The sequence below is a fragment of the Nematolebias whitei genome, chromosome 20 (assembly GCF_014905685.2).
Source record: "Nematolebias whitei isolate Nwh7 chromosome 20, NemWhi1, whole genome shotgun sequence".
Taxonomy (NCBI): Eukaryota; Metazoa; Chordata; class Actinopteri; order Cyprinodontiformes; family Rivulidae; genus Nematolebias; species Nematolebias whitei.
Genome location: NC_056517.1, coordinates 26,961,453 through 26,977,736, shown reverse-complemented (window position 1 = coordinate 26,977,736; position 16,284 = coordinate 26,961,453). Strand labels below are relative to the sequence as shown.

At 38.7% G+C, this 16,284-nt stretch overlaps 1 protein-coding gene across 1 annotated transcript in view; it reads left to right on the top strand.

Moving 5' to 3' along the window:
* Positions 1–3,274: 3,274 nt before the first annotated feature.
* The window catches only part of ube3c (ubiquitin protein ligase E3C), a 30,497-nt gene continuing 17,487 nt past the window's right edge, over positions 3,275–16,284 (top strand). The window contains exons 1-14 of the mRNA XM_037694304.1: positions 3,275–3,400; positions 3,929–4,039; positions 4,489–4,542; positions 4,960–5,034; positions 6,512–6,658; positions 6,762–6,877; positions 6,980–7,137; positions 7,560–7,713; positions 8,931–9,151; positions 9,280–9,431; positions 10,260–10,447; positions 14,463–14,549; positions 14,668–14,825; positions 15,812–16,038. Coding sequence (XP_037550232.1) covers positions 3,974–4,039; positions 4,489–4,542; positions 4,960–5,034; positions 6,512–6,658; positions 6,762–6,877; positions 6,980–7,137; positions 7,560–7,713; positions 8,931–9,151; positions 9,280–9,431; positions 10,260–10,447; positions 14,463–14,549; positions 14,668–14,825; positions 15,812–16,038 — 1,803 coding nt within the window. The 5' untranslated portion in view covers positions 3,275–3,400; positions 3,929–3,973. The remainder of the gene's footprint in view (positions 3,401–3,928; positions 4,040–4,488; positions 4,543–4,959; positions 5,035–6,511; positions 6,659–6,761; positions 6,878–6,979; positions 7,138–7,559; positions 7,714–8,930; positions 9,152–9,279; positions 9,432–10,259; positions 10,448–14,462; positions 14,550–14,667; positions 14,826–15,811; positions 16,039–16,284) is intronic.

The window sequence follows — 16,284 nt, the reverse complement described above, 5'->3', positions numbered from 1 at the left end:
CTTGACTTGTTTAAGAAGTGACTCTTGGTGGTTCAAACCAAGTCAATCAATAATTATCAGATCTATAATTGTGACTATACTTTGTATTTTTCATATTTTGCTTCCCATGAGGCAACCTTTTGTGAATCTTTCAAACTGGTCTTGATCAGTACTTCACAGCTTTCTGAGGATCCTTCCATCCATCTATCCATTATAATCTGCTTTTTCCTGTTCGGGTCGCAGGGGTCACTGGTGCCCATGTCCAGCAGTCACTGTATGAGATGGGGGAGACACAATCATCCTAACATGCATGTTTTTGATGAGAAGAAACCAGGGTATCCAGAGAAAACCCACACATGCACAGAGAGAACATGCAAACTCCACCCAGAAAGGCCACTGGGATTTGATGGGGCGACCTTCTTTCTGAGAGGCAACAGCTCTACCAACTGCACCACCGTGCCGACTTTTCTGAAGATCCTCTAAAGATTTTCTTTTCAGGTTTTTGGACGGTTATTTTTTTCATTGCTTTTGAACACCTTGATTTAATTAATTCACAACCAAACCTAAATTATTTCTTCATTTTCAAGATTTGGCATGCGCTTTCAAACGATGATTATAAGTTGGCAACCTGTGGCTCTGGAGTCACTTCCTCTAATATAATTTAATATTTAAATTTACAATTGTTGTTGTAGCAGTTCTCACCCACACAAATGCACCAAGGTCATAGGATTGCTGCTGCAAATTACAATATATCCCAGTTGGTATGAGCTTCTTGTGTAAATTCAGATGTGTAACACACATTAAGAGACATGTCTTCTTATTTTCTTCTTTTTTCAGCTTTTCCTCTTCAGGGGTCGCCACAGTGAGTCATCCTCCTCCATCTCACTCTGTCCTCTGCATCCTCTGTCCTCAATCCAACTGTCCTCTCTGCATCCATATATCCTCTTTGGCTTTCTTCTATCTTCATTCTTCTATCTGGCAGCTGCATTTCTAACATCCTTCTACCAATATATCCATGGTCCCTCCTCTGGACATGTCCAAATCATCTCAGTCTGGCTTCTCTAACTTTATCTCCCAGTTGTTCAACCTGTGTTGTACCTCTGATTATCTCATTCCTAATCTTATCCATCCTTGTCACTCCTAAGGAGAACCTCAACATCTTCATTTCTGCCACATCCAGTTCTTTCTCCTGTCTTTTTGCCAATGCCACTGTCTCCAGACCAAACGACATAACTGGCCTCACCACTCTTGTAAACTTTTCCTTTGACCTTTGTTGACACTCTTTTGTTGCAAATCACACCTGAAACTTTTCTCCATCCACTCCATCCTGCCTGGACTCTCTTTTTCACCTCTTGGCCACACTCCTCGGACAGTGGACCCCAAGTTTTTGAAGTCCTGCATCTTTGTGACCTCTGCTCCTTGTAGCCTCACTGTTCCACCTGTCTCCCTCTCATTCACACACACGTACTCTGTCTTACTGTGACTGACTTTCATTCCTCTTCTTTCAAGTGCATGCCTCCACCTCTCCAAGTTCTCTTCCACCTGTTCCCTGTTCTCACCACAGATCACAGTGTCATCTGCAAACATCATAGTCCATGGGGATTCCTGCCTGACATCATCTGTTAGTCGGTCCATCACCAGAGCAAACAAGAAGTGGCTCAGATACAATCCTTGATGCACTCCCACCTCCATCTAGAAGCTATCTGTCACTCCTACAGCACATCTCACCAATGCTGTCCTCAAACATGTCCTGTACCAGTCTAACATACTTCTCTGCCACCTCAGATTTCCTCATGCAATATCACACCTCCTCCCTCGGCACCCTGTCATATGTGTTTTCTAAAGACACAAAGACTCATTGGAGTTCTTTCTGACCCTCTCTGTACTTCTCCATCAGCAAGGATCAGTCAAAGTAAATTTGGCATCTGAGGTGCTCCTTCTCAGCATGAAACCATACTGCTGATCACAAATTTTCACTTCTCGTCTAAGTCTAGCTTTGACAACTCTCTCTCAGATCTTCATTGTGTGGCTCATTAACTTAATTTCCCTAGCTGCTACAGCTCTATACATACCCGTGTTTTTTTTTTTTTTTAAATTTTTTTATGGGCACCAGCACACTTCTCCATTCCTCAGGCATTTCTTCACCCTCAAATATGCCATTGAATGTTTGAGTCAAAAACCTACTGCCATTTCTCCAAGACATTTCCAAACCTCCTCTGGTATGTCATCAGGTCCTATTACCTTCCCGTACTTCATTCTTTTCAGAGCTTTACAAACTTCACCCTCACCAATCTTTCACACTACCTGGTCCACAGTTTCGATGACCTCTACTCTTCTTTCCCTTTTATTCTCTTCATATTTTAGCTCCTCAAAATACACCTTCCATCTTCCTGTCATGCTCTCCTCGTGCACTTGTTATAACATTACCATTTCTATCTTTAACAAGCCTAACCTGCTGCACATCCTTTCCAGCCTGATCCCTCTGTCTTGGAAATTGGTACAAGTCCTTCTCGCCCTCTTTAATGTCCAGCCTCCCATACAACTCATCATACGCTTTCTGCTTTGCCTTTGCAACATTAAGTTTACATTTAGAGACATACACTGTCTCCCATTTTGTCATTTCCATAATCATTTAACTATAAACGTATCTTCACTTAAACATATTTAAACTACAGTGTTCAGTTTTGCTGTTAATCTAATATTGTCTTAGCTAATACTGTATTATGTTCATGCAACTTTACAGTGTAAAAAAATACATTTTTCTAACAAACTAGAAGGAAATACAAGAAGGATACAATATAAAGTGTATTTTTCTTGTAAAAAATAAACTATTTGGATTATGTTCTTCTTTTCTTTCATCATTATTCTAAATGTTGACATAAAAATCAATAAAATAACATTTTAGCTGTGAACATTCATACTTCAGTTGTGTAATCAAGTAGATTTTATAGCACACTGCATATTTTATTTTGTAGAAGAGGTTAAACATGGCCTTTTTTACTGTAAACTTTGCTGACTCCTTAGAACATCTTGCTTCCTTAGATAGACAGCTTTACTATACATTTATAATGTATGTAGTGCCCTGAAATAACTTATGTGGTGACTTGGCGCTATATAAATAAACTGAATTGAATTGAATCGAATAATATGTCCTCACAAAGTATTTTATTTTTAAGTTTAGTACAGTGCAAACATAAAGAAGCTTTTTAATGGCTGTGGGCGAAAGGCGGGTCAAACGTGTGATTGACATAAACTTTGTCCAATCAGCAAGCAGGCATGAGCAGGAACCGGATGTAGTTTACTGTTCAGCGTTGTGTTGATGATTTCCAGAGGAGCAAAAGACGACTTGACGTTTGGGTTTACCTCAAGAACCTTATAAGTGTCAGTATTTCTGTTTGACTTCTTCGTTCAAAAGTCAAAGGTAAACAGTTCACGGGTGTATGATTTTCAAGGGTGTGTCTTTTAAAATAAATTATGTCAAGACGTATGATTTGAAAAAGGGAATAGTTAGCTTGTGTGACTCCTTAGCCGGTAGCTAGTTAGCTGCAGTGCTAACGTAAGGAAAATTGCGACTACATATCCATATATAAATCCGTGTTACTTATTTTTTTAATTATTTGTTCAGTATTTTAGTTTATTCTTTGTTATCAGGCTTTTGAAAGTATAAATACCCCCCATATAGCCCTGACAGCTGCTGAGTCATGCTAACTATTGTTGCAACCAAAACTGAGACATTCAGCAAAAATATCTTAGTCTGAGTAGTTATTTAACACCTTACGTTCCCAGTGTCCCCGTCATTTAAAAGTAATCATGTAATGTTTACGCATTTAATAAGCAGATGATGTTTTAAAGTTGGTATCAAGTCACGGTTTGTCAGGCTATGTTTGTTTCTTTTAGGCATAGCTTGAGGTTTTACTTTTACTGCAGTGTTGTTTCGTTTTCTGTTTAGAAATTGGTGAAAACTTCTGAATCAATCAATGGGAAAAATCTAATCATGTTCAGCTTCGAGGGAGATTTCAAAACAAGACCCAAGGTCTCACTAGGAGGGGCAAGTAAAAAGGTAAGCTTCATCAGATCATTATTGTTGCTAATGACCAGCCTAATTCTTCAACTATGGTAAATGGACTGTACTTATATAGCGCCTTTCTATCTTATCAAGACACTCAAAGCGCTTTACACTACAATCTGTGTCCTCATTTACCCATTCATACAGCACTCTACTAGATCTCTACAAAGCTAATTGAACAGATCATTCTAAAGAGACTAATCAGTGCTTTATCACATTCGTACACCAATGGGACACACATCAGAGGCAATGAAGGGTTCAGGGTTTTGCTCAGGGACACTTAGGCATGTGACTGCTGCTGGATTCAAACCCCCAACTCTTGCATTGGAGGACCATTGCTCTAACCACTCAGCCACAGCCGCTCACAACTATCCATGCAGGCACCATAAAATATATTTTCTTACAGCGTTTGTCATATAATAGTTTTATGTGTTGCTTTTTAGGAGGAAAAGGCATCTTTGTTACATCGCACTCAAGAAGAAAGACGAAAAAGAGAGGTATTATTCCCATAAAGCTGTAATTTTATGAAGAATATTGATGAGGTTCCTCCTAAACAAAATAATTATAATTTGAAATCATTATAGCTTTCTGTAAGTAAATGCATTTTGTTTCAAAAATATATAAAACGACTGTGGTACTAATTTTGTACAACTAGAATAAAATGGGGTTTTGCCAAGTGATTTTATTTCAGTTGACAGTAGTGTTGGTGGCACATTTTATAAGTTGTGGCTTACTTTAAAAAAAGTTAGGGCTATTTTTACTGATCTATTAGCCATTTTCCTATTATAACAGTTGTGTATTCAATTTAGTTCTGTCTGGTGTGTTTCAAAACATTAAGATATTGGTATACTTTAGTTTCAGTTATGTCAAGTTTCTTTTTTTTCATTTCTAAAATGTGCTCTGTAATGGTTTAGGATGAAAGAAAACGACTGAAGAATGCTGTCATCATCCAGTCCTACATTCGTGGCTACCAGAACTTGAAACAACAGGTACGTCTGCATCGGTTTCTGCCCATACAGACAGAGTGGGGGTCTCAGTCACTTTAGAGCAGCTCAGAGTAGAAATTGCCATTGTCTCAACTCTTAATGGTTCTGCACTATACCGCACCAGTTAAGGGCCTGCCCACTGTCTGTACCCATACCCACTCAGCCAGGTTTATGGGACCATCTTATTTAAGGTTCCAAGCGGACTGCTCCGAGGTGCCGATTTTACACAAGCAGACACCAGTCATTGATTGGCCAGTAAAGCTGCATCACTGGATGACCAGCAAAACTGAAAACCATATTCGAACCTCCACTTCCTCTCTGATCGTGTTGACGGATGACACCACAAGAAATTAGAGGATTTACAGAGAGATATCGGAGATGATGGCGCAGCATGGCTGCAGCCGCACTTATAAACGGTGCCAGGACAAGCTGAAGAAATTGAAGTCTGATTATAGGGAGATTAAGGACCACAACAGGTAGAGCGGCTCGAACAATGACCTGTTCCAATACTGCCAAATTTGCCTTGACAGTACCGCCTAAAAAGTGGGTAAACAAGTCACAGTGCCAAATCACCTGCACCTGAGAAGAACCGATAGGATGAGAGCAGAGTGGAGTCAAACTTATCAATGGCACAGCGGCTTTAGTTGAAATAGTTAGAGCATCTTGTCAAGTTGTCTACCAGGAGAAGGGTTTTGGGCATGGCTCACAAGAAGAAGACTTAGGACTCTGTACAAACGGTCACCAGGATGTCTTTAGAGCACCTTCCCCTTGCTCATCCCTTGAGATGAGCTGAGAAATGTAGCTGGAGAGAGGGAGGGCTTAAAATCTCTGCTCATGGATGAGTGGATGCTTTGACTAATTTTATTGTTGTTGGCCCAACAAAAACATTTATACTGGGAACAACCAGGTTACTTATACTACTGGAATGAAAGATAAACAAGTTCATATATGATTTTAGTTAGTTTTTATTTTTGTCTATATTTTCTGAGCAATTAAGCATCCTCTGATACAACATATTTTCTATAGCAATATTCTGCTTTTGAAAACTATTGAAGGCATAAACTATTTCCTCTTGTTTTTTTGTGTTGTTTACAGTACTTTTATTAATGATGTAAATTTGTTACTCTGGCCATTCAGAATTAAACCAACGTTGCAATTATTTATGTATTGTTATAATAATTAATTTACTGTTTGTGTATTATACTCTTGAACTGAATTATGGGTTAACATCAGAAGGTATGCATGTGTACATATCCATTTATGACCAGGTGTACCTGATCCACTATACAACAAAAGCAGAATGCCGCTTGACAGAATTAATTTTAATAATACACATAAAGAGGGCATCTTACTTTGCCCAGAATAGTTGAAGACATTCTTACTACTGATTCATTTGTTGTTGCATTAAAAATCGTTTATGATAATATTAACATATTAGTCTGCTCATATTGATTTGTTTTGGACCTTTTTAACTCAACAGTATGCCATTCAGAGGGCTAGGTTTGATGAGAGTATGAGCCAGTCACAGGCAGGGGGGGCTCAGCGTGTCATGGATAGTGCCACCCTCTGCCTCATATCAAGACGACTTATATTTTTTTACCGACAAAACATGGATGCACATAGATTGGTGAGTGCAAAATTACTTTGATGTTTTTCAGTTCAAACACTGTTTTATAGATGCTATTATAATCTGTAGCTGAATGTGTAATTCCTTCTTTTTTTTTCTGAAGGTATGGCTATGCCAGAATCTGGTAAAGCACAATAGTCAGTTTGTGAAGTTGTTAGTCGGCCCACAGAAGCAAACATGTATGTTTCAGATCAAAAGAATCTTGGGCTTCTGTTGCAGGTATGGTTCCATAACTGCATATTAACTTAAACACACAGGAATTTGGTAGGATTATTATTTAAAGAAGATTATGCTGACATTACCTCACTTGTCTCTTCCCAGGCTCCTGCAAAACTGCACTGATGAAAGTTTAAATGTTGCAGTTCCCATGCGCATGCTAGAAGTTTTTTCGACAGAGAAAACCTATCTTCCTATTATTCCAGACGCTAACTATGTAGCTTCTTTACTCGAGCAGATTTTGCACTATATGGTTCAGAAAGGTAAGCGAACAGTTGATGTCACTTTCTTAGTTTAGTTGTTGGGAACGAAAATAAATTTAAATAATTATGTTGTTGCTTTGATAAATGAGGTTTAATTTACTGTTTCTACAATAAATGAAGATGTAACTATTTTAATGGCTAAACATTCTGCTAATGTTTTAGAAGAAAAGTCTTTGGATTGTGTGCAAATAAAGGCCTATTATTAGCCGCAAACAGGGATGGGCCTTCAATAGCTAAATATATAAAAATCAGGGGTGTTGCTTGTCAAAATATTTGTCAGACTTGGCTCATCAATTGATGCGATCACAATTAGTATTTTATTTTACACAATCTCAAACGTGTCCTTCTGCATTGTTGCATTCTGTTCAATACAACTGACTTTCCATTGTAAATACTAATTTATCTTTTTGGCCTCTCATCAGGATACTACAGGTCGCTATATATTCTTGTAAATCACAGACTCCCCTGCAGTCTGGAGTACAGTGACACTCCATCTATTCCTCTGGCAAGCACGCTGTTGGCACACATCTTCAAACCTCTGCACTTTACCTACTCCTCCTGCACAACGGGCGCAAGGTACACCAAGACTGAAAATAACTTTTAAAGAACGATTTGTTTAGAGGGGTGGGGGAACAGGTTGATTATTTTGGAAAAAAATGAAGTACAAATCTAAATGCTTACCTCCCCAATTAGAGCTTATTTGAAATTTTATCCAATTTTATTCTTAAATAGTCTAATACTTTTTTAAAGTTCCTTTTAAAAGGGTTAAAAATACAGACTTACTAATTTATTTGATGTATTTGTGGATTTGTCTCAAAAGCGACCCATGTTTTCAGAACCCCTACTGTCTACTGAAGAAAAGTGTGTACTGGCACTTTCAAACACCAAATGTCTTTGTCTCCAGTGAATTCTTTTAAATCATCTAATTAACTTATCAGACAAACTGCAGCCCTTTTTTTTTTTTTTTTCTAATTTTTAGTCATTGGTGAAGCAGTACCGTATTTTCCAGCATATAAGTCGCATCAGTAAAAAAAACATATATGTCGCTTCGGCGTATAAGTCGCATTTATTATGTGTCACTGCTGCCCCGTAGCGTTTATTATGCGTTTATTTAATGGTTAAAACGGCTTCATTTGGCCTTGGGCTGTGCGGCACCATCCATCCATTCATCCATCCATCACGGTCGGAGCCACTAGCTCTCCAGCGTTCCTCCACCTGCTGCGTCAAGTGAGCGCGCATGCGAGGACTCGCTGTTGCAGTTCTTAAAAATTTAAAGCGTCAGACAAAAATTGTGTTATGAATATGGAAAAAAAAACATGTATAAGTCCCAGGACTGACAAATCTATGCAAAAAAACTGAGACTTATATGCTGGAAAATACGGGTAATTGCTTCAAGGACTATTGTCAATACGCCATAAAAGTCCCCCAGACGTGCCTGTTTGCTGCAGTGCAGAAAATCAGACTGTTTGCTTTCAGGTTGAGACATTCTTGATCACAAACGACAGGAAGACTTTCTTTTTTAAAGAAATGTTCAGTGGGAGAAGCTTTTTTTTTTTTACACGGTGATCTAACAGTTAATTATGCCTCGTGGCCACCCATGGGGGACTGGGCTACACAAAGCAGCTCTGTTTGCAGAGACAATATTGGCAGACTCGTGCACCAACAAAAACAAACGAACAAAAACCTCAACAGGACAGTTTTAAAGCTATTCAGCTAACAAACAGTATTTTCATCTGAATTTGTTAATGTTTTTAAACAGTGCATTGACAACTGTTTTGTTTGTTGTTTGCTAGGCAGTTTGTGTTTGCAGCTTTTACCGAGGAGTTCATCTCTGCACCGTTTACCGAGCAGATATTTCACTTTTTTATCCCGGCACTGTCAGACCGCTGTCTCTCATTTCCATTGGAGGCCTTCCTGAATTCCCTTCAGGCCACAATTAACTCTTCTTCAGCAGCACAGAGCCAGGCACCATGGCTCTTTTACTTTGTCCTTTCTGCAGGGGAAAATTGTTTAAGTAAGTGCCACAGTTAGGAGCTGTGAACTGTACATCCTATCTTTCTACTCTGTCTTAACATGAGCACTTCACAGAGAGAAAGGTGGAGTCACGTGCACTGTGCAGTAATGGTGGATGTATGTTATCAGGCTCACTTTCAGAGGAAGGTCACCTGCTGTACCTTCAAGCTCTGCAGACGCTGCTGCCGCTGCTGCCTGTGTCAGAAAATACCAACAAGCCCGAGGTGAACAGCGACTCTGAGGATGATGATGATGCTGACCTCCACTCTTTGCCAATGCAGGTACACAAACATCAACTCATTATGCAAACAATACATTTACATTAAATAAATTTGTCTTATTTATGATTTATTTGGCTGCTGTTGAGTTTCTCATTTCCTCTAGCTAGTGTTTTTTTTATGTCATCAGACTCTAAAATATAATTTTGACATTCCCTTCATCACAAGTAGAGCATGTACCCAGTAAAAAAAAAATCTACTTTTTATATTAAAGTATAATAAGCTTTTGACAAAATCTTTTTATCTAAGCTTGGAATGTGTGACTCAACAATATAAAATTTGGATAAACTAAAACCTTACTTGTTCTTTTAACTCCCAAATCCCCACAATTAATGTAGTTTGTATGAAATTACAAATGCCTGAGGCAAAGAAAACAATCTATTGTTACTGTATAAATTTGATTTTTTTAAAAGATTTCTGATAATGCACGGATAAACAAATAAACTTCCACAGCACAGAAGGGGTATAATTACTATGTAACGTGAAATATGAAGCTGCTGCTTTGGTTGAAGTTGCTTTTGTGTTTGTTGTGTACATTGAGTAAAATATGATGACTCCATTGCTCACAAAATCATAAGTAATCTGACAAATGTTTATTGTTGGGACACCCTGAGCAAGATACTGACCATGTCATCATAATGCTCCCTGTTTAGATTTTTTTTTTTTTTTAACTTTTTGATGCAGTACACTATGTTGTTCACCCTATTTTCAGTAAACCCTCAACTTATCACTTTAATTAAAAAAAACAAACACACACACACACATACATCCATCCATATCATATCGACTTATCCTGGTCCTTCTAACCATGTTTTCTTGTATTTTTGTCAGGATGACAGCCGGATTTCTGTGCAGCAGATAACAGAGGAATGCATTCGCAAGCTGGACATGAAACAACAAACCAACGCCCTACTGAACCTGGTGTGGAGGGACTCGGCCAGTGAGGAGGTTTTCACCATGATGGCGTCCATTTGTCACATTCTTATGGTGCAACATCGTCTAATGGTGCCAAAAGTCAGGTACAAACACACAAAACAAGTGTGAGAGTTTTTTTTGTTTTTTTTTGTGGGGGGTGGGGAGAGCCTAAAACACTGAAAACACTTTAAAGTAGGGATGGGGCCGATGCAATCCAGTATCGTATCGGCCTCCGATACCAGCATAATTTACGTATCAGATTTTTCCGATCCACCTGCCGATATTTCCGATCCATGATGCACGTTGGCTTCAAACTATGGAATGGATTTCCTGAACGTCGGCGTGTCTCATGAACCCAGAGTAATAAAACCCGCCTCACATTCAGGAAATCCAGTTCATAGTTTGCAGCCAGCTACAATGTGATGACTGAGTTAGCAGCACTGTGGCTAACAGCTAACAAACTTTTAATCTAAACATGAAGTATTTTACACTACAAACACCACAAAACAAGACAGCATCCTGCAATGTCTGCAGAGCCATAGCGCCACATTAAACTGCGGTAAAGTTAGTTTTACGATGGACATTCGAGCTCCGTGGCTTCAGCGGGGCGCTGCCCTTTGCTCAACCCAAACCAAGCGACTCGACACCGGCCAGCTGCGTCCAATCTGCCCCGCTCAGTCTGCCCGTCTCCGAGGGGGGACAGACTGAGCGCGGCTGCCCCAAATCAGGCTGCTTGCTTCACATTGAACAAGAAGAAGACATCGCTGAAACCACGGAGCTCAAATGTTTACAGAGAAGTTGCTAAACTTCATCATAATTCATGACCAACCACTATCAGTTGTAGAAAACGAAGGATTTCTCAGCTTGATACTTGCAGCCAAGATATAGTTTACCCTCCAGGAGATATTTATCAGTAGACAATCATAAAAAACATGATTTGAAAATTATAATAAAAACAAAAACAGCTACATTATAAAGTGATGTAAAATACTAAAAACAGGAACTTGCCTGTTGGTTTATGCCATGAACTTAGCAGATGTTTGAAGCCATTTAACATTTTATTTAATTTAATTCATTTATTCATTCATTTAAAATAAACAATTTTTAAAAAATCATCAAAAAGAAAACATTGAATGAAAAGAGTGCAGAAAGAAGAAAAATAATTCTTATATCTGCCCCTTATTTAAAAAAATATAAAACAACTTTAAACAATCACTTAAATTAATCACTTTAATATCCACTTTAAAACTAGGAATAAAAAGAAACATGTTTTGTGTTAGCAGAATTTAATTCTAACTTTAAAACTTATCCAACATTAATAAAACTTACCTCAAGTTGCCTTTTTGGACATACATGCATTATTTGTACAAATTGTACTTGAGAGGAGATTATTACAGCCTCATATAAAATCAATGATGATCATGATATCGGAACTGGATCGGTATCGGCCGATATTTAGATTTAGGTATCGGGATTGGATCGAAAGTAAAAAAAAAAGTGGATCGGTGCATCCCTACTTTGAAGGACTTATTGCAGAGCCGTACATAATTCTTTATAATCTTTTATAATTCAGATGAATCATTGGTCAGTTAAATGTGAATTTTATAGTGAAGCAGGCATTAAATAATACTTTTTTTTTTTTTTAAATATCGTAACATTTTCTACTTATCAAGATCAACCTTGCATCCCATCAGCTTGTTTACACACTTACCTGATTGAGGAGGAAACTGTGTCTTTGTGTTTCTGCGCTGCAAGCAGTGATGTAAATAATGGTAGGCAGGCCGTTATCATTGGTCCGCACCCACTGGCATTTACAACCGGCTGAAGACGCAGGGATGTCACGGAAGCTGTCGGTTCTGGATGAGGGAAATTAGCTCCTTTTTTTTTTTTGGTTGATTACATTAGAGCTGGGATGTCAAGGAGGGTGTGGGGGGCTGGATGGTGCATTGACAAACAGGAAGTGAGCTCGATTGGGCTTCATGGATGGTGAACCTGCTTGAGTTAATTATTAGTGAAGCCAGTAGCTGTCAGATGACTGTGTCTTTGAAGTGTAAAACAGGAACATAGGATTAGTATCAGGTGAGCTGTTGTATTTTAATAAATATATTTTAAAGTTATAGCTGACCAAGATCCATTATTACAGATTAAATCAAGCATGTTTAATTTTCTTCCAAAAATGATGCAGTTTCGCAAAATTTTAAAGAATTTCGGCATCTATCCTACCCATCTATTTTTACAGCTTCCTCTCTTCTCCACTTTTATCATAAATCCTGCCCTTCGTCTTCCATCATTATTGGATATCTGTACAAAATAATTAGCTCACTGAGAAAGATTAATTACCGCAAGAGTGGACGGGATAGTTTTACAAGAGGCTAAGGGGAGCAAATTGCATCCTGGTCTTGATTTACTGCTCTTACAGTAAAGAAAAGGAGAGGTTGTGCAGTCAGCCCAGCACACTGCTCTTTTTTTTAATAAATATGTAAAATGTCTGATTAAGTTGTTCTCTACCTGCTTTTTTCACAGCTCAGAGATTTTCAAGTGAATTTCACTAATTCCGCTAAGTGTTGTTTTGTTATGTAGAGTGTTACTTAAATTGTCAGAGTTAGATATTTGGTGTAATTTTACTTTGATAGTTAGGGTTCACACAGTGCGACACTCCGCTGCTAACGGGTTGCTGCTAATTGAAGTGATCTACATTTACTTTTGCATGGTTGCTGTGATTTTTGTGTCGTCATAAAATAACCGTGTTAATTTAAGTTGGTGAAACTAATTTGCATTGAGGCAAAAACTAGCTCATACGGTACTTTGTGGTATCAAATCTGACCCCAGTTGTTGTTTTTCTCTGCTGATCCGAGGTTCTTTCATCACAGCAGAATGAAATGATTCAGGCATCATTTATCAAGACACTTTTTTTTTTTTTTCACACACATACACACAATTCTTTCTGATGTCTTGACTTTGTTTATTAGTGATTCATTCCATGATTGAAATGGGAGTATGGGTTCTCTCTGGCTGTAAATCAGCATGTCAGCTGGCATTTAGTGCTTTGTTTCTCATTTCAATCACACACCCGCATGACTTGTTATGAGCCCCCAGCGCTACTCTGTGCTTCTTTTCTGAGCCTTGTTGTACTGACAGATGGTCTGAGCTCGACACGGACCATTTTTCAAGCCTTACTGAGTTTTGCCTGACAGTCCGTCCCTAATGTTCATTTTCATTTGGGGATTTTTTTTAAATGTAATTTTAGTATATTGGATGGTAGGATTCTTAACTCTTGATGTGTTTCATCTGTTGAACTTTACTCTTCTCCTCTAATGTGATTACATGTTGCTGCTGTATCAAAGGCATGGATCCTTACAGCTGTCAGAGCTGTCACTCACAGACAAGACACTTTTATAAGCAGGGGCACCCTTATTTAGCTTTTTAGCTTACTTACCACATTATTGTCACCTGTGTTTACCCGTGGTGTAAAAAGCCACGCAATTTAAAAGTATTCACAAATGCACACACATCTGAACACAAAGAAGCTTCACACCTTGGTGCCACAATCCACTGAGTGTGACTATAGGGAGGTATGCGGGTGCTTCTCAGTGTTATCACGTAATTCGCTGTGAGTGTGGAAGCATACTAGTGGCCAGGGGTCAAAGCAAGGACCAGGGTGCCCCTCCTCCTTCATTGTCTTGGCTCCCTGACCATTAAGTTAAATGGGGCTCCTGCAGGAAGCCATGGGAGCTGTTTATGGGCACCCTCGCCAACAACTAGTTTACTAATGGAAGGTGCCTCGCCTAAATAAAGCTTAATGGCTCATTTAATCTCCCTTTGGTCCTCACAAAGTGTAACAGGATAAAAAGGCCAAGAAAATTCTATAAGAGAAATGTTGGTTTACAGTGTTGTTCATCCCCCTCCCTCCTTTCATTCTTTTTTTTTGTGTGTGTCCTCTAGTAAACCGGGCAAAGTTAACAATCTCAACATTGCAGACAGTTTGGCTGAGAGTAATTTTATTGCTTTTCGCACTGGCTGTGCCATTTGAAATAGCTGTGATGCATTTTGTCTCGATGCTCGTTGAAGAACGTTTAATCAAAACAAATACTTCAGTTTTATGTGTCTTTTCGCCTGCAGGCTTCTGTACAGTTTAGCTTTCAACGCACGTTTCCTGAGGCATCTCTGGTACCTGATAACATCCATGAAAACTAAAATGATTACTGGGTGAGTTATTTTACAACTTTGACACTTGTACACATCCGTTGTAGCATTCATCATGTTTGTGACTGCAGACATTGTTTCTTAACATGTTTTTTAAATGTTCTTATGTTTGCCTCCTCAGCTCCATGGTGCCTCTGCTGCAGCTGATCTCACGAGGGTCTCCTATGTCATTTGAAGACTCAAACCGCATAATTCCCCTTTTCTATCTCTTTAGCTCTCTCTTCAGTCACTCTCTTATTTCGGTGCATGACAGTGAATTTTTTGGCCATGAAATGGAAGGTATTGGACTTATTCATTTATTAAACTTGAATTTGCAGGTACTTTATTTTTCGCCTTATAAGTCGCAGTTTTTTGCATAATTTGCGTGCCCTGCGACTTGTATGTCGAAGCAATTTATTTATGGATTTTTTTCCCCCTATATTTATAAACCAATTTTTGGCTGAGATATGACCGTTTTCATTCATTCTGGCTGAAAAAAATTGAACACTACCATTTTCAGTTGAGTAGTAAGGTATGCCATTGTATCATGTAATAGGTAAAAGTGGCTATTAATGACACATTCGGCTTGCCTTAGCCTGCCACCGTCGTCTGGTGAAAATGCAGCTGATTTGACCGTCAAAGTGCATTTATTCAGCAAAGGGTAGACTGAGACACACTTTTACTATAATTTCGAGCAAACAAATAAATATTTTAGGTGTTTATCTTGTTAAATTTCAAATAAATACACAGAGGCTCGTCCCTTTGTGCGTGCCCGCTTCTGCGAATCGGGTTTAGAAATGCAGCTGATTTAACCATCAAAGAGCATTTATTAAGCAAACGTTATATAGAGACACACTTTTACTATAATTTCAAGCAAACACATAATTGTCTTTAAGTGTTATTCTGGTTAAATTCTTGTTAAAGTCCTCCTGTTCATGCTCCTGCGGTCGTCATTTGGCAGCCAATTGATTTTTGGCAAAACACCGAGCCACATTTCCAGGTCGTCAGCGGTGACACATAATAGATGCGACGTATACGGCGAAGTGACATATTTATGGAATTTTCCACGTTTGTAAACATATTTGGACTGATGCGACTTATAGGGCCGGTGCTACAGCGGAAAATACGGTATACAGTTTACTGTAATTAGCTACTAACATCGACATCCTCATTATGTGCTCATAGCAGAATGAATGTTCTTTGTTCAATATTTTCAGCAGTCACAAATATTTTCATGTAGATGCCTGTGTGTGTTATAAAACTGAACATGTTCTTCCTCTGAACAGGTCAAATGCAGTCGTCCATGATGCCCTTCACACTATCAGAGCTGGTGAATTTGTCTCGCTGCCTGAGAGATGCATGTCTGGGAATCATCAAGCTGGCTTACCCCGAGACTAAAGCAGAGCACAGAGAGGAGTACATGGCTGCTTTCCGCAGCGTTGGTGTCAAGACCAACTCTGAGGTTCAACAGCGGATCCAGGCCGAGCAGAAACGCTGGGTGCAGCTCTTCAAGGTAAGATGAGCAATGCTGCCCGTGCATTACAGCTGAGAGGTCTTTATTTGTTTTTCTTTCATTTTTATGTTAATTTTTCTTTAGTTCATCTGATAAATGATGAAATATCATTGACTGAATAAACTTATTAACATTCAAATTAAAGCAAAATTCCCTCAGATTATTTTATTTTTTGCCAGTGATTGACCCAGTTGACCTTGCAGTTTGTGTTTATAGTTTCAAAAGCTCTGTTGACTTGTGGGTGTT